The sequence below is a fragment of the Centropristis striata genome, chromosome 22 (assembly GCF_030273125.1).
Source record: "Centropristis striata isolate RG_2023a ecotype Rhode Island chromosome 22, C.striata_1.0, whole genome shotgun sequence".
NCBI classification, from domain to species: domain Eukaryota; kingdom Metazoa; phylum Chordata; class Actinopteri; order Perciformes; family Serranidae; genus Centropristis; species Centropristis striata.
In genome coordinates this window covers 2,932,217-2,958,950 of record NC_081538.1, presented here as the reverse complement: position 1 = coordinate 2,958,950, position 26,734 = coordinate 2,932,217, and the positions used below count along the sequence as shown (strand labels likewise).

At 37.2% G+C, this 26,734-nt stretch overlaps 1 protein-coding gene across 1 annotated transcript; it reads left to right on the top strand.

The window, feature by feature from the left end:
- Nucleotides 1-867: 867 nt before the first annotated feature.
- On the top strand, nucleotides 868-26,136 carry cracr2ab (calcium release activated channel regulator 2Ab). The gene is made up of 17 exons (XM_059325453.1): nucleotides 868-1,020; nucleotides 6,775-6,886; nucleotides 9,513-9,702; nucleotides 10,933-11,079; nucleotides 13,080-13,170; nucleotides 14,934-15,029; nucleotides 15,967-16,154; nucleotides 17,177-17,248; nucleotides 17,631-17,679; nucleotides 17,776-17,858; nucleotides 18,096-18,789; nucleotides 19,529-19,664; nucleotides 20,120-20,201; nucleotides 21,880-21,994; nucleotides 23,334-23,435; nucleotides 23,553-23,629; nucleotides 24,612-26,136. Exons 1-17 carry the CDS (start codon nucleotides 868-870, stop codon nucleotides 24,697-24,699), a joined length of 2,475 nt encoding a protein of 824 aa, XP_059181436.1. The 3' UTR covers nucleotides 24,700-26,136.
- Nucleotides 26,137-26,734: the final 598 nt, after the last annotated feature.

Genomic DNA, 26,734 nt, shown 5'->3' with positions numbered 1-26,734 from the left:
CATTTTTATTTATTAGATAAGCTATTTTTATAACATTTTTATTCATTACATTAATATATTTGTTATTTATTAAATACATTTATTTATTTTTTAAATAGATCATTTCTTTTTGCAGTTGCATTTACAGTACAAAAAGTTAGATGTCTGAAAATATTGCTTTAGGCTTGAGTTTTCCCATAAAAAACTGCAGGAACCCTGTTTTCACAAACTTTTCCGCCAGAAAAAGATTAGTTGACATATCTCGCCTTCAAAATCACGTGTCTGCCTCTCATATTTCCACACCCAACTCTTAGCAGCGCAGACAAGACAGCACTTCAAAAACCACAGAGTCATGAAATGAAGGTGCCAAAACAAAAAAAGCTGCTGCTGGGGGGATATCTCGGCTCTGAACCGAGCTGTGAATCTGCCTCTCGGTGACGACTCCTGCAGACTTGCGGGGCATTATGCTGTCATGTGTTCTGTATGGCGCGGTATTAACATAATCCTTCACACTGTGTTTACATACCTTTGAGAGTTGCTTGTTGGTGGCTTATAAGAAAAGGGAAGTACTGTATAGTTGTAACAAGTGTGGTACTGTTGCATGAGTGTTCTGATCACTTGTGTAAGCAGCCTTTTTTTTCTCAAAATGCCACCTTTAGTAAGAAGTATTGAGCTTATTTTTTTCTCTCTTACAGCAGCCAGTTTATTCATAACCCACAAAGTTATCTCCTCATCTGATGCTACTTCCTGTCTGTGTCGTCATGGCGACTGTAAGAGCCCCAGAGCAGTGGATACTATACCCATGTGTCTGATTTCACCCCTGACTGACTGATATACATGCTTCCTACACACCGTGCTGCTGCTGAAGTTAAAAAAAGAGTCCCAGCCATGGAGGAGGAAGGCAGGGTGAACGGCTTTGGACCGGGCCCAGGGAGGAGGCGCTCTGACTGGGGTCGGATCGCCCTGCTGGACAAGACCAAGGAGTTCTTCCAGACCTGCGATGTGGAGGGAAAAGGCTTCATCACCCGTACTGATATGAGGGTCAGAATAACAGCCTGTGTGTGTGTGTGTGTGTGTGTGTGTGTGTGTGTGTGTGTGTGTGTGTGTGTGTGAGAAAGTGTGTGTTAGGCTGAATTTGGATGCAAGGCAAGGCAAGGCAAGTTTATTTGTATAGCACAATTCAACACAAGGTAATTCAAAGTGCTTTACATACACATTAAAAACAGCAAGACACAATTCAAAACAGTCAAAACAGTCAATTAAAACAGGGAAATAGAAATAAAAATATAAATATGATAAAATAAGATACAGCAGGATAAAAAAGGAGATAAAATAATAAAAAGCACAAGTCAAACATTGTGTAGTTAAAAAATAAGGGCAGAAGAGTAGAGCAGATACGTGTTAAAGTTAAGAGTACGCTTCAGTAAATAATAGTGTTTTTAGTCCTGATTTAGCAATCCAAGTACAGTTGAAACCAGAAGTTTACATACAGTACAGGCCAAAAGTTTGGACACGCCTTATCATTCAATGCGTTTCCTTTATTTTCATGACTATTTACATTGTAGATTCATCAAAACTATTAATGAACACATGTGGAATTATGTATTTAACAAAAAAGTGTGAAATAACTGAAAACATGTCTTTTATTCTCTAGTAAGCAAAGGGTGGTTACTTTGAAAACATGTCTTGTATTTTAGATTCCTCAGTTATTTCACACTTTTTTGTTAAGTACATAATTCCATATGTGTTCATTCATAGTTTTGATGCCTTCAGTGAGAATCTACAATGTAAATAGTCATGAAAATAAAGATGCATTGAATGAGAAGGTGTGTGTCCAAACTTTTGGCCTGTACTTTACACTATTTAAAAAGACACATATGCTTTTTTCTCACTGTCCGACATGAAATCAGACAATTATTTTTCCTGTTTTAGGTCCGTTAGGATGACCAAAATTATTTATATTTGCTAAATGCCAAAATAATGAGAGAAGGATTTTTTTAGACAATTTTTTATTACTTTCTTCAAAGTCAGAAGTTTACATAAACTATATAAAAAGACACGTATGCTTTTTTTCTCACTGTCCGACATGAAATCAGACAATTATTTTTCCTGTTTTAGGTCCGTTGGGAATACCAAAATTATTTATATTTGCTAAATGCCAGAATAACGAGAAATGGGATTTTTTTAGACAATTTTTTATTACTTTCTTCAAAGTCAGAAGTTTACATACACTATATAAAAAGACACATATGCTTTTTTTTCTCACTGTCCGACATAAAATCAGACAATTATTTTTCCTGTTTTAGGTCTGTTAGGATTACCAAAATTATTTCTATTTGCTAAATGCCAGAATAACGAGAATGGGATTTTTTAAACAATTTTTTATTACTTTCTTCAAAGTCAGAAGTTTACATACACTATATAAAAAGACACATATGCTTTTTTTCTCACTGTCTGACATGAAATCAGACAATTATTTTTCCTGTTTTAGGTCTGTTAGGATTACCAAAATTATTTCTATTTACTAAATGCCAGAATAACGAGAATGGGATTTTTTAAACAATTTTTTATTACTTTCTTCAAAGTCAGAAGTTTACATACACTATATAAAAAGACACATATGCTTTTTTTTCTCACTGTCTGACATGAAATCAGACAATTATTTTTCCTGTTTTAGGTCCGTTAGGATTACCAAAATTATTTCTATTTGCTAAATACCAGAATAATGAGAGAAGGATTTTTTAAGACAATTTTTTATTACTTTCTTCAAAGTCAGAAGTTTACACTATATAAAAAGACACATATGCTTTTTTTCTCACTGTCTGACATGAAATCAGAAAATTATTTTTCCTCTTTTAGGTCTGTTAGGATTACCAAAATTATCTATATTTGCTAAATGCCAGAATAATGAGAGAAGGAATTTTTTAGACAATTTTTTATTACTTTCTTCAAAGTCAGAAGTTTACATACACTAACATTATTATGCCTTGAAACAATTTGGGAAAGCCCAGATGATGCTGTCATGGCTTTGGAAGCTTCTGATAGGTTTCTTGACAACATTTGAGTTAATTAGAGACACACCTGTGGATGTATTTAACATATTATAATATATTATTGGGAAAGTCAAAAGAAATCAGCCAAGATATCAGGAAGAGAATTGTGGACTTGAAGTCTGGTTCATCCTTGGGTGCAATTTCCAGATGCCTGAAGGTGCCACATTCATCTTTTTCAAATAATTATACCCAAGTATCTCAGTGAGAAAAAAAAGCATATGTGTCTTTTTATATAGTGTATGTAAACTTCTGGTTTCAACTGTATCTAAGTACATTCTTAAGTTTTTCCTTTTTTTGCTACTCTATACTTCCCTCCACTACACCTCTGAGTCAAATATTGGACTTTCTCCTCCACTACATTTATTTAACAGCTTTAGTTACTTTTAAAATAAAGATTTTACTCTCTGGGTAATATTACAAACTTTTAAAATACAACACTTTACTACAGAGTGAACCAGTGGTTTCCATTTTTGTTTTTGAGTTTGCTCAACTCTGAATTTCTCTGGCACGATTGTAACGCCGCTATGAAATGTCAGTTAATGTTGTGACCACAATTTTGAGTTAGCATTGATACGCTAACGGCTACTCTTGTAGCTGTAACAAGCAGCGCCGCTAGCATCAGTTAGCCGCTAGCATCAGTTAGCAGCTAGCTTTCGCTAATGACCGAATTTCCCAACAAAGAAATAAGAGTTATCAGAACTATTGTCCCTTGTTGTGAACCCCAACTTAAAGATATAAGTAACAACAACTCACCAACTTGTTTTTGAGCAGACAACTGGCTTCCTTTGTTGTGCTAACTTACATTAATACCCTAAATGTCAATAATTTATATTTACAAGTTTTACCAAATTAAATCACTGTTTTAGGCCAAAAATTACAAGTTGGCTTTTTTGCAGTGTAGTGAAGTAGAATTATAAAGTTACATATGTGGAAATACTCAAGTAAAGTTCAAGTGCCTAAAATTGTACTTAAGCACAGTACTTGAGTAAATGTACTTAGTTACATTTTTCTTTGTGTCTTTACAGCATAAAGTAGTGTATTCTGGGTCAAGTTCCAGATGTGTATGATAGATAGATAGATAGATAGATAGATAGATAGATAGATAGATAGATAGATAGATAGATAGATGATAGATAGATAGATAGATAGATAGATAGATAGATAGATAGATAGATAGATAGATACTTTATTAATCCTGCAAGGGCAATTGTTGTTTTACAGCAGCATACAAACAGCAATAGACAGACATAGACCGTACAAGATTTTAAGATGCAAAAAAGATTGAGCAATATAAAATAAATAAAGGTATCTGCAATATTAAAATAATACTATTAATAACTCTACCTGTACAAGAGAGAAGATAAAAACAAAATGACATTTACACCCTATATACATATGAGTTGTGCAATAAATGGCCTGTTGAGAGTAATGACATTATATTAACATTAAATATATATACACAGTGACTCAATGGTGAGCTGTTGTAAAGTCCAACTGTGAACAGTAAAAAAGACTTCTTGAACTACCAATATTGATTTTGTCCTTCTCAAATGCTTTTTTAATTAGATATCTCAGGGGAAAAAAATCAAAGATAAGATAATCCTTTATTAGTCCCACAACAGGGACCTTTTGGCACTTTCTTCCTAATAAAAGGTCCTTGAGATCCTTGAAAGTTTGTGAATTTGATACCAAGGATCAAGGCCTTGAAAGTTTTTGAAAATAGACACAATGGGTGATTGAAAGTGCTTGAATTGATATAAATAGAAATTGAAGATTTTTGATGGATTCATTTTGCTTAACATTAGCGCTGTGTGCATGTATGTCCTGCAGTTGCATCATTGTTTCACGTGCAGCCTGTCTGTGTGTGTGTGTGTGTGTGTGTGTGTGTGTGTGTGTGTGTGTGTGTGTTGTTACAGCAATTAATCTTAATCTGAGTCTCTATCTTTGCAATGTTAGGTCCTTGAATTTGAGTAAATTTGTGCCTTGATTTTGATGTTTGTGAAGGCGTGGGAACCCTTCAAACAAATGATCGAAATTGTTACCATTAAACTTCAATCAGCTAGTTAATTAATGGACTAATTTTTTCTGCTCTACATGCGTTTATATTTCCTATAAAGCACAAACATTTTAGAGAGGTTTATTTCTAGCCCCACTCATTTATCTTTAAAGTGTCGCATGCTTTCTTTTGAAATGTATTGATGCTCTGCAAATGCATTAAGCCTACAGTGAGAAGAACAACAGGTCGAGAGGACACACATTTACCTGTGGCATAATTTACTGTCCTGTGGTGCTTTAATGAAAGTGGATGGCAAGGGGGAAGCTCTTTGTGTCACCTTTTTAGTCTGATTCTGAGAATCCTTTTTTTAACGTTATATCACCATTGTTAAAGAAGCACTTCACCCACTCAACACACTCCAAGAGCTGCTGAAGTGGCAGAGTAGCACCATTGATGGAAATGTTTATGAGTATAGGTTCACCTCACTCTCTCACACACATTTCACTGGCAGCAACAATGCACACAAGCCTCTTCAAAGCGCTAAAACGTCCGCGCTGTGTTGTCAGTTAATTAGGACAGGGCCCTTGTGAGCATCATGCCTTTTGTTGCTGTTGTTTTTATAGAGGGGTTTCCAAGAAAAGCTCTGTTCAGTGACACATAAAACAGCCACTTTGTGCCAGTGTTTATACTGAGTTCTAACAGGAGATAGATTGAGACAGAAATGGCAGATTCAAGGCCCAGAATTTTTGCTTTAAAGACGACTAACTGTCATAAAAGTTGCCTTAAACTTCTTCAACGTGTCCATAGCTAACTGTGTACAGTGGTGGAATGTAACTAAGTACATTTACTCAAGTACTGTACTTAAGTACATTTTGAGGTACTTGTGCTTTACTTGAGTATTTCCATTTTATGTCACTTTTTACTTCTACTCCACTACATTTTGAGGCAAACATTGTACTTTTTACTCCACTACATTTAGCTGACAGCTTTGATTACTTTTCAGGTTGAGATTTAAGATGAAAAATGTGATCAATACAAAATGTTTATGCATTTTTATTAATTAAACCACCTAAAAGCATATGAAGTAGTTAAATGAACCCTATCTGGACAACAGTAAAATGTTGTTCACAAAAATGCATCATTACAAATAATTCAATAATATATTTGAAATACATATAACGAGCTGAGTGGGTCCATTCTGCATAACGTGTACTTTTACTTTTGATACTTTATTAATAATAATAATAATAATAATAATAATAATAATAATAATAAATTTTATTTGTAAAGCACTTTTCATACAGAAATCTCAAAGTGCTACAGAGACCAGAAACAAGAAAGAGAAAAACTCATTAAAATCAGCAGTAGATAAAAAAGACACGGGTAATAAAGTACATTATGCAGAGACAAAATTAAAAAAAAATAAAAAATAAAAAATCTAGGGACAACCTAAAAATGCCTCCCTGAACAAAAAAGTTTTAAGCCCTTTTTTAAAGGTGTCCACAGACTGGGCTTTAAGTACATTTTGTTGCTGATACTTTTGTACTTTTACTTCAGTAAGTTTTGAATGCAGGACTTTTACTTGTAGTGGAGTAATTTCACAGTGTGGTGTTAGTACTTTTACTTAAGTAAGAGATCTGAATACTTCTTCCACCAATGACTGTGTATCATGTTTTGCATTGCTGGTAATCCCCGCTCTGTCCGACAGCATTTTAAATGTCCTGTGTGTTTATGTTTTCCTGGCAGAGGCTCCACAGAGAGCTGCCTCTGTCTGCAGAGGAGCTGGAGGACGTGTTTGACTCTCTGGATACAGACCGCACCGGTTACCTCACGCTGGAGGCATTCTCCTCTGGATTCAGTAGGTCTCCTGTCCTCAGAGGCCTTTACACAGCTTCACTTGATGTTAAGTTTAAATGACGGTCAAATATGGCGTTTTAGAACGTCAGGAAAGTCACTCAGATAATCAGTTTAATGGAAAATAATAAGCATGATATCAGTGGTGTAATGTAGATAAGATAAGATATCTTTATTGTCAATACAAGTACAAGGAAATGCCATTGGAGTTCACTTACAATAAAAGTATATTTAAAAAAAACTTAGAAACAGTGCAAGGTAAATAATACCATGTAACAAAACCATAAAATATAAGTTCGAAAAATATTATAATAAATAAAAAATACTACAATGAAGAGAAATGCGATAATACACACAATAAATATTAGATTAGATTAGATTTTTATTTGTCATTGCACAGAAATACAAAGAAATTCAATGCACTCAGGTACTGGACTCATAAAAAAACCATAATAAATAGTAAATAAGACACATTCTTATCATCTCATCTCAATAAATAGTAAATAGAAAAGATACATTCTCATTCTCTCAGCACTTAGTATATTCATGTCAAATATAGAATGTATTGCATATGAAAAAATGTAAAAACTATTTAAACGATTATTGCATGACAGATACATTACATAAAGATAAGTACACTGTGGATATTGCACATGAAGATAAATACTAAGTACATTTACTCAAGTACTTCCACTTGAGTATTTCCTCTTCATGCTTTTTTGTATGTCTACTCCTCTTATAGATTTTCAGTTCCGCGTTATTTATATAATCCAATATCACAAATCAACCTCAGGGGGCTTTACAGTGTGCAGCTGAGAAGGGATCCTCCTCCAAACATGGACAGAACAGACAAAAAATAAATAAATAAATACAGTCCAGACAGCTGAAAGCTGCCAAGTACACTTTTTTTCTGTCACAGTGGGGGTCCCGACCCCAAGGGGCTCAGGGAAACTTTGATATATGCTTTTTAATATATGTCTTTTATAACAGAAGACACAAACATATAGAACACAAGAAAACAGAAGGAATGTTTATAACAGAAGTAAGCCTGACTATTAATTAATTATTAAAAGGACTATACTAAGGAGCTCCACCTTAGCCAGCTGCAACACTGAAGGGATGCACACAATAATGCATCGATAATTATCATCCAGTAATATATACAATTGTGAAAACAGCCATTCTGCATAATGAGTACTTTTTTTCACTTTATAGGTCTATTTTTAACCCTCTATGGTACGGTGTTGCCCTCAGGCAACATACCCTTTTTTGGCCTGTCAAATTTCTACGATGCATGTTTTTAAGTGATGCGATACTTTAAAAAAGAGGGAAGAGTATAGGGAACCACTAGCAATGCTTATATATATTATAATATTGAAACCCTATTTTGCAGACTTTTCCAAAGTAAACAACTTTGCCATTTTGCGCCACAAAAATCACTCAAAACGTCATTTCCTGGCCCTTTTCCATCTGGAACAAATCATCATCATTTCAATCAATCATGAATGTTGAATGAAGAAACCGGTTAAAAAAGTTCCTTTTATAATGTTTTAAAATTTAAAATGTTATGTATTGTACCCTGTTGAAGCTACTAAATCTTTTACACATGTTTATTAAATAAATTATGTTAAAAATACATTTTAAAAACTTTCTTTTTCACTTGAAAAAGTGAAAACTTTCACTTTCATGGTTATGGTACAATGTTGCCTTTGGGTAACAAACCCCCCCCAAAAAAAAAGAATTATAAAATTTCTTCAGAATATGTTAATTCATAATCATAATGCGTACCATAGAGGGTTACGATAATACATACATTAAATACTTTTTGAAAGCAGGGATTTTAGTTGTAACCGAGTAATTCTAAATTTTAGTTTGACTGCTTATTAGGACAGTTACGGTATTTTGTCCCATGGATATGTACCAGAATGCTCCATGATTCCCATTCCCTACCTAAAGTTTGCTAATATTAGCTAACACAAGCTAATGGTCATAACAGAACAAGTAGCAGCAAATCCCCTTAGAGCGGCTATTCTCAACCTTGGGGTCCCGACCCCAATTGGGGTCGCGAGATGATTTTGGGGGGTCGTCAAATCATTTTGGAAGTCAGCTCTGTCTCCATTGTGTTAAAGTGTTCATGTCTTTTTGATCATTTAATGTCTTTTTTTTTGTCATTTTGTGTCAATTTGAGTCCTTTTTTGCTTAATTTATGTAATTTTTAGGTCATTTTGTGTCTTTTTTTAAATCATTTTGTGTCATTTTGTGGTCAATTTGATTCTTTTTTGGGTAATTTTGTGTCTTTTCTGACAAATCCCAAAGACTGTTACACACTCAGGAGGTCAGAATGGACCTTTAAACTTATAGCAAAGGACTTATAAAGTACCAATAAAATATAAAAAATATATAAATGCACAGACAGAGATGTTTTAGTTGTTGTCTGCTTCATTATTTGTCCAAAATTCGTCGTATCAACTGAGTTTGTATGATCTGAACTGTGGACAACATGCATGTTAAATTGGGGGTCGAGACTCAAAAAGGTTGAGAACTACTGGCCTTAGAGTACTAACTCAAGAAGGATGTGTTTTATTCATTAAAAAATGTGATATTTCTTATTTCATGTGGCCATGTCTCAGGTCAGTTCCTGCACGGCCGGAGGATCTCTGTGGCCGACGAACAAAATCAGGCCCCCGGCCCTGTTCTAAGGGCGAAGGAAGCCTTCTATCAGAGCCAATGGGAAGCCAAGCTGTCGGCAGTTGAAGACGAGGAGGAGGGGCACTTCTGCATGCTGATGGAGAGCCTGGGGGCCAGCAATGTGTTTGAGGAGTGAGTGTAATCACAGCATAAAAACATGCTGCGTGACTGCTAGCCTGGCTAACACCAGACTAATCACAAATTAGATTAGTCTGGAAACCAGCCGTTCATTTCTACGTAGAGGAGGTGTGGTTTACGATCCTCCGGAGCCGTTTATTGGACGCTGGGAATGTCTATCAAAAGCGTCTTTACAGAGCTCTTAGCCAATCGTATCAGTTATACCAGATGACGTATGTAGAGCGACAGAAATTGATGCTTACATCTTTGGTTTACATAGCAGCATGTTCTGGCTCTGGCTGCTCACAGTCTACCGGCAGTGTGTGTGTGTGTGTTGCTTGCTGCTTTGCTTCTCCAGTTCTCGCTTTCTCCAAGATTATTTATTTTCACGCTTTATTCCCCCTCATGTCATTCAGCCACACACATCCACTGATTTTATGGGCAATAAACAAGCTGCTGGGGGTCTCTGCGGCTCCGCTGTCCCCCGGCTCGTAGAAAGATCACCAGCGTTACGGTAGCGGTGCTAGTAGCGGGGCTAGTAGCGGCGCTAGTAGCGGGGCTAGTAGCGGCGCTAGTAGCGGCGCTAGTAGCGGCGCTAGTAGCGGAGCTAGTAGCGGCGCTAGTAGCGGGGCTAGTAGCGGCGCCAGTAGCGGTGCTAGTTGGTAGATTAGACTTTTCCCAAATCCTGTCGGACGCAAGGCTAAAACATCCTTTTTCGTGGTGAAACAGGAGTCTGCTGCAGCCATGTTGGATCCGTAAGAAAACTACAAAACTACTACTGATTTTATGGGCAATAAACAAGCTGCTGCGGGTCTCTCGCCGGCTCCGCTGTCCCCCGGCTCGTAGCGAGATCACCGGCGTTACGGTAGCGGCGCTAGTAGCTGGGCTAGTAGCGGGGCTAGTAGCGGCGCTATAGTGGTAGATTAGTAGATTAGACTTTTCCCAAATCCTGTCGGAAGCATGGCTAAAACATCCTTTTTCATGGTGAAACAGGAGTCTGCTGCAGCCATGTTGGATCCGTAAGAAAACTACAAAACTACAAGCTTCCGTCTGCCGAGTAGTACGCGTCACCGTCTTGCCGTCCCTCCCCGCTCTGTGATTGGATCCCTAAAACAGGGCTAAGAAACGGCCCTGGTTTCCAGACTGCCTGGAGGCAGTATGGGTAAACCCAGGCTATGTGACTGCTGTAATTTTAACTTAACCCTCTTTGTCTCTTCTTCTTTTCCTCTCTCTTTCTGTCTCCAGTCCAGGCGAGGTGCGCAGTCTCTGGGCTCAGCTCCGGCGGGATGAGCCTCACCTCCTGTCCAACTTTGAGGAGTTCCTGTCCAGAGTCACCCATCAGATCAAACAGGCCCACCAGGAGAAGACAGAGATGGAGAGCGCCCTCCAGAGGTAGTACAACAGGACATACACATAAAAAGTGGGCTGTTTCTACTCTTGTATACACTTTTTCTTGTCTCTAAATTTTTTTTGAGAGATGATATATAAAATGGACCAGAGGAAATGAATAGGTAAGGAAACCAATAATGCAGGAACGCAGGGCTGGGCAGTTTATCCAATTTCATTTTCAATTTTGGTTCCAGCTACTATGAAAACAGGATATTGAGGTAAAATTGATTTTTTTTTTTTGCTGCATTACATTTCACACTAAAGCTCTTGTTTTGTCTTCTTCTATACATCCAGCGCTCCCCTTCCCTTACACTGGTGCATGTTTGCTCCTTTTTAACTGAGTTACTGACTGGAATATGTTGATTATTGTTACCAAAATGTAAAAAATGTCTTTAGTAGTTTTCAGTAGGTTGTGGTAGTGGACTGAAACATAAGTGATCTCATTTATTTTGGTCTTATTGATTGTTATTTATTATTTCTATATATTAAATAAAGTTTTAGTAGTTTTCAATAGGTTGCGATAGTGCACTACAACATAAGCGATCTAATTTATTTTTATTTATTATTTATATACATTAGATAAAGATTTAGTAGTTTTCAGTAGGTTATGGCATTTGCACTACAACAACATCCATCTAATTTATTCTGGTCTAATTTATAATTAATTGTTATTATTATAAATGAAATGAAGGTTATATTATTTAATGAAATATATATTTACATATTATTTATGTTATTTGTTATATTATTATTAATTTTTGCATTTTGTTATATGTTTTTTAGCTGAATTATATTGAAATTCAGTGTTAAAAAGAGATTAAATAATTCAATTTTTCTGTTGCAATTTATTGTTTTTAAAGTCAAAAACAAAACAAAAATTGGTATTAACCCATTGACGCCTAAAACGCCTGTGGGCGATTTTAAAATAAGCCCCTAAAACCTGAAGTTTTTCTGGAAATTCAACAGAAGTGTCAACACTTCTACTAAATAATAGATTTTTCAGCCTCTGTAGCAGATAGAAATGAAATTCAAAAAGTATTTGAGAGCTTATACAAATACTACAAAACGACGTTTCCGCTGTCCTGGCTTCAATGGGTTAAATTATAATAATCTCAATATTGACCATAATAATTGTGCTTATGATTTCTGGCATAACTAAGCCACCCTACATGAACATATGATATTCAGGAAAGAGACTCAAACAGCTCAGCATTTAAAGAAACATCATGTTTATTTACTGCTGCAACAGTGAGTGTGAATCCCGGGTTAAAAAGGTTGCATTCCTCAATTAGTTCTCACACTTAAAGCGTTTAAGTACTGCACTTTATGTACCACATAAGGCAAAAATGTTCTTCTTAGCCACCTAAAGAATCTGTGACATAACTGTGGATTTGTGTGTGTGTGTTTATGTTACCATGCTCACAAGCCTGAGAGCGTTTGCATGGATTTACCTGTAATTCTCTATAGAACAAACCCCTTTATCCCAGTCAAATGACCACTAATCTGCAGGCACACTCTGAAGTCTGACCACCTCCTGCTGCTGTAGCTGCTACGCCTGAGCAGACATGAAATATATCTTGTTCAGTATATCTGGGATTTACTCGTATGATATGCAGAGCTACGTGTTTGAAGATAACGCCACACTGCAGGTGTCAGCGTGAGTTCGGCTGTTTGTAAAACATGCATATGTGAGTTTCCCCATGGCGCCGCATGGTACTGTATAACAGCTTGTTATTTCTCTAGACTTTACTAATTGGGCTGTTTGGGTCTTAGCAATTGTCAGAGGGAATGTAAATACCAACTCTTTTGAAAATGAAGCTCAGTTGCTGTGTTTCTTGCAGGTGTTTGTGCTCAAGTATTTACATTTAATTACTGATACAGCCTTAAGCTTTACCCAGACAACAATGCTGCTCTGTTCCCAGATATTATATTATGCACATACTGCATGTCTTTCACTGATTCACATGAGTTAACTGCAATGTCTCCGCTGTCCCTCTGTGCAGGAAGGCTGCAACACATGACAGCGAGATCCGTTATTTATATGAAGAGATGGAGGCGCAGATCAAGAACGAGAAAGACCGGCTGATACTGAGGGTACAAGAACAAAAAAAACAACAAGCAACAAAATCATTTGCCTTTTTGGCAAGATGTTTAAAGACTGTTATTTATTGTTTTTTTACTAGGATGTTGAACCTTTACTGTGCAGATTTTTTTTACATGTCTGGAAGGGAATCCTAATCATGTCTCTACTGCATTATTATGGATCCCCAGTCACGCCCTGCAACGATATGATTGGTCAGCCCGGTGCCTTACGTCCTGTGTCAAACAGTGTTATGTTGACACATTTGGGCCCCGTTTACACGAGGACGCTTGCGGGTAAAAACGACAAAATAATTTATCGGAAGTGCCTTTCGTTTAGACGGTGACGGTGTTTTTGGGGCTAAAAAATGCAAAAATCTGAAACCACCTTCCAAAGTGGAAGAGTTGAATCCTCTCCGCCGTATCGTGTCGTCTACACTGACAAGACACAAAACTCTGATCTGATCTGCTCACGTCACGTATGTGTTTACGTCACATACATGCTCCAGGACAGGAAATAAACAAACGTGGGATTATTTCCATGCGTCGGACCTTCAAGCTGCTCTGGCAGCTCTAATAAACTTACAGGAGTCTTTCCACCAAATGTCCAGGATATGTACAGATAGTATTAGTGAACAGAGAAGGATCTGGAATTACCTCCATCACATTTTGGATGCAGCGATTGGTCGGAGGCGAGCCAGACGGCTGTGAACGAGACCTGGGAGATCTAGTGATGGTGGAGAACTTTGTGGAAGGAGTAGCGGATGAAAATGTGTGGTGTGAAAACTTCCACATGCCCAAAGATGCTCTTATGGCTTTAAGTGATGCCGCCTGGCTGCATACAATCCAATTCACACACTTTTGCGTCACCGTATGCAGCAGATTTCCTCCCGAAAACGCTCGTCTAAACGCGGAATAAAAAGTGAAGACGCAACGCCACTTTTGCGTCTTCTGTTCAGACCGTCATCATGTAAACGTAGCCTTGGTGTTCATTGGGTGTCACCTTTCAACCAGATCTCCAACCCAAACGACACAATAGACCATTTGTCTATACCACCCATAACGACACAAATGAGCGTTTGTCAAAAGCTGAGCGTTCAAAAAATAGCACACATGCCATTATGCATACACGTTCGGTTTCTGTTGTAAAAAAGGTTTTTGTGAATTTAGGCTACAAAACCAGTGACCTAGGTTTAGGGCAAAAAACTTCCTGGTTATACACTATAAATAACAGCTAAAACATTAAATGAATGTACATAAATGCTGGAAGTGAAGTAGTTATGAGTTTGAGTTTGAGTTTATTTATTTAAAACAGGGACAATACATATTAATGAACATATACATGTAAATATGCAAGATTATAGCCAACAGCTAATTTCCATCTTTAGTCCCTTTGGCAGGTTGATGTCAATACCATAACCATAATAATAAAATCAATAAAACATCAATAACAACAAGTTGGCAGTTGGCCTTCATGGCCAGAATGAGCAGGAGGAGCACTAGTGTTAAACGCTATGTTTATTATATCAAAGGGTTGATTAAAGTGCAGAGTGTTAAAGTGTTAGGTGCGTAATTATATTGCAGATTGCCCGATTTTACAGTAAATATAAAGTGCTATTTTAAATGCACAACAATCAATACACATTACATTTATTAAATACCAGCAATGGTAATTTTATGATATTGGGAGTACCCATTTTTAAGAATGGGTATGAGGGTGACATGAGCCCATAATAACCCTATTTGACCTTTAACCTTTTCTTCTTCTGGCCATGCAGGACTCTGAGCGTCTTCAGTTACGCAGCCAGGACCTGGAGCACCAACTGTTCTCAAAGGAGAAAGAGCTGGATCATCTCTTTCAGAAGCAGAAAAGGGTGAGTGCATATTTATAACACCTGTCATAACTCAAGATCAATTACAACAACATCCCTTCAAATGGTCATATGTAGATATTAAGCATTAATATGGAATTATTGTCACTATATTTAATTAAAGTAGCAACGAGGAGATTTTAACTGATTATGAAACAATCTCAATTTAATAATGATGCCTCTCTATGACCTACTGTACATAATTAAGCAAACAAGAAGCAAGAAGATATGCTATTTATTGACTAATTTACGTAGAGAATTTTATTTTTTATATAATATTTAGCTGTTATTGCAAAAAACAAACAACAAAAGAACAACCAAGCTAAAAGGAACAGTGATAGAGTTGTAATGGACCTCTGCCCCCTAGACATGTATATAATTATGTCTGCTTTACTTACAAATTCATTGCGAGATGTGGTTTTAGATCAATATTTGAATTTGTTGGTGGCTAAAACAAAGTTGTCCTTGTTTCAGCACCATCATGTTACAGTTATTAATCTTGCATCCTTCTTTAAATTGCTTAAACAAATGTGAGCGCTAGCCGAATCAAGATCTTTAAGACCCGAGGCAATGGTGCTAAATGAAACAGTACCGCATTTGTCCACAGAGGGCGCCAAAATCAACAGAAAAATGAACGTTCTGTAGTTGTCCTGCACGACAAAAAACACGATAAAATAGGACAAGATGGATACTAATCTTGTACTTATGTTGAAAATAAAAGTCAATGCAAACTGCTGAAACATTTGCCACAATGCACTTAAATATAAGAGTGTGTGCGATTAAGTGTGTAGATGGTATTAATCGTTCCCTCTACTTAACAAGTGTTGTATGGAGAGCTTGGTTTAAACGGCTCCCTTTCCACTTTAGATCCACATTAAGTACACTCAACCAGCATTAGTGCATTCAGATCATTCCTGTGAATATTTCCCTCTCCCTCCAGTTAGAGCTCCAGTGCCACGAGCTGAACAGTGAGAAGCAGGAGAGCCACGTGGAGAACGTCAAGCTGAAGATGACCAACGACGAGCTGTCCCGAGCCCTGGAGAACACCAGCCAGGAGCTGGTGCTGGCCCAGGACCAGCTGGCCATGCTGCAGGACCAGGCCTCCCGTCTGCAGCAGGAGAAAGAGATGTGGGTATACGCACCTCTTATGCATGTTTAATTATCGTTTGTTTTAAAAGCACAATAGGTAATTTTCTGCCCTTAAGGGTTTCTCAATCAAAATGATAACAAAAAACAGAGATTCAGTGTGTCCAGCTGCAGTCAGTTAGTTTAAATTAAGATCGTAAAGTCCAGTGACTACAATCCTTTATCCTCTTTATATGTATATGTTATATGTATTGTTGAAAACAACCAAGAGCTTGAAAGTGTAATGTAAAAAAATGGATTAAAACTAGATTAAAAAGTCAGTTTCTGGCAGAAAACCACAACATCAACACCACTGACAGGCGACCAAATGAAATGGATTCTTGACTTCATTCAAATTAAGGATTTCTCCATTTTAAAATTGTTGGAAACATTTGGGATAATGCACAACTCAACAAAATATACAACACACTACTCCTGACATAATATTCTGAGGCTACAAATATATATAATATATAATACTGGTCAAAAGTTTTAGAACACACCAACTTTTCCAGAATTTAATTGAAAATGATGCAGTTAATTGTCTCAGTCTACTCTGAAATTATTGCACATTTGCAACATTTAAAATTCTTGATTGAGCATGATAGTGTTTTGAAAATAAAAAAAAGATTCAAAATCACATTTTATGTTGGACTAAAGGCACAAAATGACTTAAAAAAGACACAAAATGACTTTCAAAGACATGAAAAGAATTCAAAAATGGACAAAATAGCCCAAGACTCCATAGAGTTAAGTTGTTAACCCATTTCTTGTTCCCTGAAAAAGGCCTACTTGTATAATTCTGAAATGTACATTATTTTTCAGTTTTGGTTAAGCTTACCTTTTTTTATTTACCTCTGGCAGTTCACCACTTACCTTTGTACCCTTTCAAGCTGTTCATTTGACTTGAACTGCTTGAATTTCAATAAAAAATGGAAAAATTGGGGTGTTCTAAAACTTTTGACCGGTAGTGTACATACTCCCTTGTACTTCTGCTGAATATTCATTATTGTGTCCTCTTTCAGGGAAATGTACAGAGTAACTGAGGGACTGCAGAGAGAGAAGCAGAGCCTCATGAAGCAGCTTGACCTCCTCAGGTACAATCACAACGTCCCGTGAGCTCATATTAAACCTGGCCAGTCGTTGCTTTTAATCCTTTTGGCTTCAGCACGATCCCTAATTGTAAACCTCACAAACCTGGCTGCAAAGCTATTTAAAGTTTAGCAAAAACTTGGTTTGTGCATTCAGATTCCATCTTTCTCGGTTTTATAATGCACAAAAATAACTTTGCACTTTGTAGTATTTATTATTGTATTTATTGTTTTTTTAGTCTTTTTTTAAAGTATTTTAGCTATATGAGGGAATGTGTGTTTGTTATGTCTGTCCATACGCTGTTTGTGACACTGTAATTTCCTGTAAAGGATTATTAAAGGATCTATCTATCTATTTATCATTACTTTCTCTTTTCAACCCTCCCAGAGAGATGAACAAACATTTAAAAGATGAGCGAGACATATGCTCTGGTGTTGTGAGTATACGTGTTACCTAACTGTATTTCTGCAGCATCTATCATGGAGAAAAATACCTCTGTAACACAAATGTACATCCCTTTTGTTTCAATAAGCCTCGGAACTCACTCAGAAAGAAGCAGAAACAGAGAGCTGGCCTCGGTAATATATTTGATGACACCAGCCAGCCGGCAAAAAGGTGATACATTTATCTTCCAAAAACACAAATCATGAGTGTTTCCTGTGTGACATAAGAAGAATTTCCATGAAAAATCACGTATAAAGGAGGAAAAACAGAGGATATCTGATTCTATACACTTGTAACAATCAACTGAATTAACTTTTCTGTTACTAAAATGAAAGACATTTGAGTGCTTTGGCCTCAGTCTAGTGGATTGACCCAGTATATCCTCTGTTTCTCCTCTGTTTTTCAAAGATCCCCACTGTTGGTGGACGGGTCCTACCAGTCTTTGGAGGCTTTGCCTATAGAGCACCTTCAAATCGTGTTTGTTGCATCCTCTTCCTGCAGTGAGGATGACTCCTCCACCTCCACCACCACCTCCACCACCCCTTCCTCCTCCACCACCACTGTTAGCACCCCTGCATGTCAACAACGCCCTGCTGCAAAGAAAAACATCGCCAACGGTTACGCCAATCCCGCTCCACCCAGAGTGCACGATGTGAGGGCAAAGGGCAAAAAAACACCCGCAAAGATTGCCGCCAATAAGCGGATGACTGGAAAAGACAGAGAAAGAGCCAAGAAAGCGGAAACTGAGAAGAAGAGAGGGGTTGATGAGGAGGGTTTGGATGCTCCTCCGGACGGGTGGCCCCTCCGTCGGGTCATCTCCATCGAGGAGGACCACCTGCCCCACCTGCTCCAAGGAGGGCCGCAGCTCCTACTGCACCAGCTCAGCGAGGAGGAAGACGAGGTGGACGATGAGGAGGATGAGGAGCCTCAGACTGACATTGAAACAAGTGTCGTCGTGGCGACCGACCTCTCCGCCACCCCGCCCTCCAGTCACATTTCTGTGTCGGCAGAAAGTCCTCCGGCGAGGAAAACCCGCTTCACCCTCGCAAAAAAGATGCCCATGTCCCCGAGAGGACAGCCGGTCGGGAAGGAGACACAGCAAGTATGTAAACAGCTTCAGAACTCCAAATGTCACCATTACTACTCTGCCCTACAAAGCAAAAAGGCAGTAACTGCATTTTTGGTCAAAAATGAGTTATTGTCATTTTCATGACATTCAAGGCATCCTTTGTTATGTGACAAAACATCTTATCTCAAATGTGTGTCGTTTTGGAGAAAAATGGTAAAATGGTAGTCGTTTGTACAGTAACTGCAAAAAGCCCTTTTGACATAACAAGAATACAGTAATGGATGTTACTGTACTCTTGCTTTGTTTTTTACCTAACAAAAAAATAACCGTGTTGCTGCGCAGTGAAGTTACTGTTTCCATGGTGAACACACACAGCTGATTTTGCGGCATCCTCACGAAAAATTATTTTGTTTATTGTTTGTTTTATTTTGGAGAATACAAGCCTTTTTCCTTGGTATGGTGCCACGTTTTTGGCAAGTAATACAAAGCAAGAATACAGTGACTGCAAAATAGGGTTGAATTATAAAATTAAATATGAATTATTGATATGTACAAAGAATAAGCAAATATATAGTAACAAAACAGCCACATGTCCAATAATCTACCTACAACTACTGAGGCTAGATTACAGGATAACTTTAAAGTCATTTTTCTCAGTTCTGCACTCTGCGTAGTTACTGCCTTTTTGCTTTGTAGGGCAGTATAACCAACATTCATTTATTTATCCCTCTCTGTTTCTTTGTCTTCACCCGTGTTTATTCTGCTTCAAAAGACAACTGAAGCAGCCCTGTTTGCCCCGGACCGTCTCTTTAAAGTGGTCCTGGTTGGAAACTCGAGTGTAGGCAAGACCTCCCTGCTACGCTCCTTCTGTGAGGGTCGTTTCCACCCTTCCACTACTGCTACTGTGGGTGAGAAGAGAAACATTGTAATAACATTGTGTGTTGCATGTGTCAGAGGCTGTTTTGAACCATTTCTCATGGTGTGTGTGTGTGTGTGTGTGTGTTTGTGGATGCGAACACAGAAGATCGCAGGGCGACTTAGCATCACATGAAAGGGCTTGAGAAGTCACACTGCCTGTCTAAGAGCCCTGGCACACATTGTACAGCAGATTATGTCACTTGTGATGAATTTTTCTACTTGCTTTCATCTTTCTCAATCCTCGCTCGAGCTTTGTTATCTCCACTTTGTTCCCCCCTTCTTTATTCGAGTGAGGCACACTCAGTTTGACGCCTCATCGCACCCTCTAGTGGCCATTTTTCAGAACTGCAGCCACATGTTTTATCATTATCAGAGAAACCTTTTTACGAAGAAAGTATTTATTTATTGTGGTTGAATTATACTGATCTTTGTTTGTCTTGATCAGGTATTGACTTCAGTGTGAAGACACTAACACTGGACAACATGCAGGTAGCTATGCAGCTCTGGGACACGGCAGGTCAAGAGAGGTGAGTTTCTGTTTGGTTTTTTAGACACAAAACAAGTGAAGCCAGAAGATATTTCACCTAAAATATAAGCATGGTTTATCACACCTTCTCACAAGTTGAGGCAATGACCCTGACATGTGCAGAACTGGCATATTTTTGTCTTTTTCAACCTAGAAACAGTCATTATGTGTCAGTTTTAGTAGTATTTGAATGAAGATTTGTAGAGATACAGATGTTAATTGATTTAGAAAAATATGGAAAGATGGACTTCTAAATTGCATTTTGGCAAACTTTTGTCACACATCAAAATCATGTGCAGATTTTGTTTAGCATTGTAGGATGTACAAGTAAGTTATTTCGATTTTTTTTAAATTTGGTATGTAAAATGTTTACATATTCAGAGTTCTTGTAATAAGCCACACCCACTTTAATCAATCATTACCAACTTTTATGCATCACCTAAATTGTGACCTGAGATCCTACAAAAAACATTTCATAAGATTCCATGCAGCCGATTACAAGATACTTCTCATTCTCGCGCCCCCTAGAGGTGAAGCGCAACGCTCTTTCTAAACTTAGTGAAAACTCCTGAACATCTATCTTAAATTTTAGGTTAATATCTCAATTAATTCATCAAGTTTATGGTAATTTTGTATTATCCAAAACTATCTTTTTTGATGATAACAATTAATTGGTTTACGTTATTGAAATATATTAACATATTCAAGTTTTTATATCACAGCTTAAAATCTACAAATTCCGTAAATGAAAGTCTTGCTGCTTGGATAACCATAATTAATAGATTTAGTGTTGAAGTTATTAACATTCACAAATTGCTACACACCCTAAAACAGAGAATGAATATTATAATGTCCCTACAGTGACTCGCGCATGTGCATGGCGATAAATATGTCTTTCACTGCACTTCTGTAAAGAATGCTATTCCTTTAGTAGAACTTCAAAATAAGCAACACTACGTGTGCTTATCCTAAGTACACAACAAAGCAACACATATCACGGTATTTGAAATTATGATTAGTTGAAATATATGGGCATTTAACCCTATAAAGCCAAGTGTATCATATTAGATACAGTAATTTTTGAGACCTCTACATCATCAATAACCTGATGTATACATGTGTTGAAGATAAACAAACTGAGCAACAAATTGCACAAAAATACCAGATGTAGCAAATATGATTAATATGATTAATTAAAAAACTTCATATCAGCAGATGTATGATGTTGTGTTATATGGAAAAAATATGTATTTTGCATGTTTGAGGAAAAAGGAAAAGTCAAAGTCTTAATAAGTTAAAAATGTTAGGTTGTATATGTTTTTGTTAGTTCAAGAAAAACAGACTGTGAGCAACAAATTGCACAAAAAAACCTGATGTATCAAATATGATACAAATAAGAATTCATATATACAATTTATTTATTTTTTAAAATTCGTCAGCAGGTTAATAAGCACTCAGTTTTTACAAAAATTGAATTTTCTTGCAATTATTTCATGGTTCAGGTTTTATAGGGTTAAAATGTATTATTGTGACGTGTGCTAAATGGATTGACTGAAAAAGACCACAGAAAATAGATTTTTCATACAATAATGCAGTTGTATTGTTTAGTTGCATTTTAATTATATTATATTAGCAGTTGTGTGCAATGTGGTGACAGTCCCGCTCTGTCTTGTCCACAGGTACCGCAGCATAACCAAGCAGTTCTTTCGCAAAGCAGACGGGGTTGTGGTGCTGTACGACGTCACCGTGGAGGAGAGCTTCAGAGCTGTGAAACCCTGGCTCGTCAATGTCCAGGTCTGACCTTTGACCCAAGGAAATTATGTGCATCCATTATAGTTTGATGATATCGTGATTCATTTATCTCATTTCTATCTTATTATACTTCATGTTTTCTTAGAATTTGCAGGATAATGTTTATGTTTTTTTAAGCATTAACCAAATTGTTCCACTATTCCTTTTAGCACGGTGGCCCTGAGAGCTCACATGCTAATACACAAAACACAAGCAAATTGAGAAAACATCTTCATCAAATTGACAACGCAAGCACGGCATTTAGAAAAATGCTGCAAAGACCACAACACAACAGAAGTGTTTCCAGAGGACCCTTAAAAGTGATGCACACATCTGCACATGCTTGTGATATTATCATGCTATTTCAAGATAATGATAATTTCAATTTTATAAAGATCATAGCGTGCTAACGTTAGCCAGCAATCGATAGCATTGTTAGCGATCGAGTGTGCTAGCGTTAGTGGGCTAGCAAGACCAAGACCAACTCAGTGCCGTTGAGAGAGACCAACTGAAACGTGTATCATTCATTTATTTGATTTGTTGAACTGTAATGTGATTGATGGGTGCTAGTGGGCTAACGCTATATATCATGTTATAACATGAAAATATCATTATCTTGAAATAACCTGATAATATCACATGCATGCCCAGACATGTGCATCACTTTTTAGTGTCCTCTGGAAACACTTCTGTTGTGTTGTGGTCTATTTGCAGCGCTTTTTCTTTTTGTGTTGTGTTGTTCTCTTTGCAAAGCGGTTTCTAAATGCTGCACTTGTGTTGTCAAATTGACGAAGAGTTTTTCTCAATTTGCTTGTGTTTTGTGTATTTGTATATGTTTTAGTTGGTGTAGTTGCAGCGCTGTGAGCTCTCAGGACCACCGTATTTTAGTCCTAAAGAGGTTTTTGTTTTATTATTTTTTATTATAGACCTTTCTTACACCTTAACTTGTCATTGTAGGAAAAACACAGGTGTTACTAATAACACCAATATGAAATGATTATTTCATATTCACAAATTGACCACAAAAAGATCGAAAAAAGACACAAAATGACCAAAAAAGACACAAATTGACCACAAAAAGATCGAAAAAAGACACAAAATGACCAAAAAAGACACAAATTGACCACAAAAAGACAAAAAATGACCAAATAACACACAAAATGACAATAATCATCATTACTAATATCACCAATGTGTCTGTTCTATTCTAGTGTCCTGGTAAGCCATGACAGTGAGCCATTGTTAAAGTTATGATTTACACCTGCGGTGTTTCCTGCTGTGACATGTCAATGTGTCTCCTGTGAAAAGGGCTCAATTAAAACATTAGATGGCTCTATTTCAGGAAGCAGCAGGAGAAGGGATCCCCATCCTCCTTTTGGGCAACAAAATGGATATAGACAGAGAGCGAGAGGTGTCGTTTAAAGAAGCTGAGCAGCTGGCTTATGTGAGTTTAATTCAAAGCTTGTGGATCGTTTTCTTTTACTTGCTCACTCTAAATTGTAACAGTGAAAAGATGCAACTTCTGACCATGACCACCGTCTTTGTTGATTTTCCCGTGCAGGAAAACAGAGTGATGTTCTTTGAGGTCAGTGCCTACACTGGAAAGAACGTGACAGAGGCCCTGACACACCTGGCCAGGTAAGATCAAAGATATGTAACAAACCATACGGACCAATCCACACCAAGGTTATAATAGTTTTGGATTTTTCATTAGTTTTAGTTTTAATTTCGTTGTGAATTTTTGTTTTCAAATTCAGTTAGTTTTAGTTAGTTTTTAGAGTGAGTTTTCTAGTTTTAGTTTAGTTTTTATTTTTTGAAAATGCTTAGTTTTAGTTTAGTTTTTATTAGTTTGAGTGTTAGTTTTAGTTTTTTTTTGTAATGGGCTATGTGTTGGGTGCCAGATTCAAAGAGGCCATAATAAATTTTGCCTTTATTTCCTTTTATTATCCATCTCAGCCCCAATAAGGTTATTAACTGTTACAGTTCTGGGTAAGAACTCTGATCTGATCTTCTAATTGGGGGTCTGGTCTGATCTGTTCTTCTAATTGGGGGTCTGATCTGATCTTCTAATTGGGGGTCTGGTCTGATCTGTTCTTCTAATTGGGGGTCTGATCTGATCTTCTAATTGGGGGTCTGATCTGATCTGATCTTCTAATTGGGGGTCTGGTCTGATCTGATCTGTTTTGAATTTTGTTTCGAGTGTAGACATCCCAGTCTCAGTAAACATATTTACCATGTGTTGCATGTTCAAATAGAAACACTGAATTATGAATGAAAAAACGAAAAACTAAGGACATTTTCACTATAATTTTAGTTAGTTTTAGTTAGTTTTGTAACCACGCAATACAGTTTCAGTTAGTTATCGTTTTTTTTAAAAACTCTAGTTTTTATTTTTATTTCAGTTAGCGAAATCTTTTTTCAATTCTAATTTTCGTTATTTCGTTAGTTTTCGTTAACTATAATAACCTTGATCCACACTGCACGCCAGTCAGCAGATGCATAATAAAAATGACTGAGGAGCAGACGGCCTTTTGTACTTCCTTTTGTCAGGAAATTGATGAATGTGTAGTAACACCGTGGGCTCATGCAGCGTTCTCTCTGTGTCTCTGTCTTCACTCAGAGTGCTAATGGAGCAGGAGGACAGGGTGAGAGACACAACAGTCAACCTGAGTGCTCAGCCCTTAAAGAAGAGAGCCTGCTGCAAGTAAAGAGCACACTCCACCTCCTGAGTTTTAGAGCAACTTTTAAACCTGTTAGAAGACAACAACGAAAAATCATTCTTGGACTTTCTTACACTATCTGTAGAATGTGTCTTTAAACAAGCGGTCTTCATTTTGGGCCAAAAATGCACAATGTGAAGGACTGTGTTGCCCATGTGAACATAATGTCAAGAACTTGAAGTCACAATCTCAAAGATCTCCATTTATTGCTCTTTGGCGACACCTATGGTGATAAATGGGAACAGCATGTGTGATTTGCACTTGTTTTTGAGGTCCATCGCCTGTAGTTATCGCTCTTTTTATCCGGTAATTTACTTGCAACTCTGTTGGAGCGTCGTCTGCTCTCTCTTGGGGACCAACCAGGACTGGCTGATGGAAAACAGTGCGCAACGGAGCTAATCATTCTATCAGGACAATGCTTTTAACTCCACCAGAAACACCTTAGTGTGTTTCAGAAGCGACTCTCTGCTCTGCTCCGCTAAAAAAAAATGCACCTATTTTGTGCTCTTTTGAATGAAGTTGGACACAAAGCAGATAGAGAGCAAAAACAGTACATGAATTATATATTTTTTAAAATAATGAGGATGAATATATTTCAGGGCTACATGGTGGTGTAGTGGTTAGCACCGGTCCGACTCCAGCCTGCAGCTCTTCTGTGTGGAGTTCGCATGTTCTCCTCATGTTTTCTCCAGCTCCTCCGGCTTCCTCCCACAGTCCAAAGACATGCAGCTTAGGTTTAATTGGTGACTCTAAATTGCCCGTAGGAGTGAATGAGAGCGTGAATGGTTGTCTGTCTCTATGTGTCAGCCCTGTGATTGTCCAGCTGGGGTCCGAGTTCGAAAAAGCGGTTAAGGATGATGAATGAATGAATTAATGTATTTCTAACAAGTTAAGCACAGCCTTAAATCTTTGATCCATGGCGTTTATAACTGGACTTTTGGACGATTAAGGAGGAAATAACAATATAATAATGAAACAGAAACAATGAAAACAGACGCATAGGAAACCTTATAACTAAGTAGCTTACTTATTGATGATAAAAGGACTAATACATATATTAGTCTAGACGGATTTCAGAATAAAGGCCTTCTATAAGAAGTGAGGAGCATTTAAGGGTACAAGTCAGGAACCGGCCTACCTTACATATCTCAAGGGTGCTGAGTCCAAAAAAAATGGTTCCCAAGCGAAATTTTGAGTTTTTGACCTTCTAATTTGTATATCAAATGGCCACCAAATTGCCCATCTTGCACAGTCATTGGACCATTTCCCCTTAGTTTTTTTGTAAGTAGGCAATCAAGATGAGGAAATTAAGTTTCTGGATCTATAGTCTAGGGTCAGAGCAAGGATATAGTGGAGGCTCAGTGTCTTTTTATGTATATATATATATGCAAAATACCAACTGGAACATTTAAAAGTGATATTGACTGAATATTTATGTCGGCCTTAAAAAAAATGACACAAATAATGCTTATATATATATATATATGCAAAATACCAACTTTTAAGGTGAAATTAAGCATTATTTGTGTGTGTGTATATATATATATATATATATATATATATATATATATGCATAAAAAAGACACTGAGCCTCCACTAAATCCTTACTTTGACCCTAGACTATAGATCCAGAAACTTTATTTCCTCATCTTTGATTGCCTACTTACAAAAAAACTTGGGGAAAATGGTCCAACGACCAACGGCCGCCATTTTGATATGCAAATGAGAAGGTCAAAAACTCAAAATTTCGCTTGGGAACCATTTTTTTGGGATTCAGCACCCTTGAAATAAGTAAAGTAGGCCAGTTCCCGACTTGTACCCATAAATGCTCCTCACTTTCACTTTTTGGACAATTCCGTCTAGACTATATGTAAGTCAATAAAATCAGGTAAAACACTCTAAACTGCTTCTTAAACATTCCTGGTGTGGTATGAAGCCGTGCAAAGGACAGAAACAAACTGTGTTGCAGCTGTGAGACGGCACAGTTGGACAGATGGAAACCAGGGTTGGTTAAATGTAAATA

Coding starts and splice junctions, on each gene's coding strand:
- cracr2ab (XM_059325453.1), top strand. CDS start 868: ATGGAGGAGGAAGGCAGGGTGAACGGCTTTGGACCGGGCCCAGGGAGG. Junction 18,790..19,528: donor TCGGGAAGGAGACACAGCAA/GTATGTAAACAG, acceptor CTGCTTCAAAAG/ACAACTGAAGCAGCCCTGTT. Junction 21,995..23,333: donor CCTGGCTCGTCAATGTCCAG/GTCTGACCTTTG, acceptor GCTCTATTTCAG/GAAGCAGCAGGAGAAGGGAT.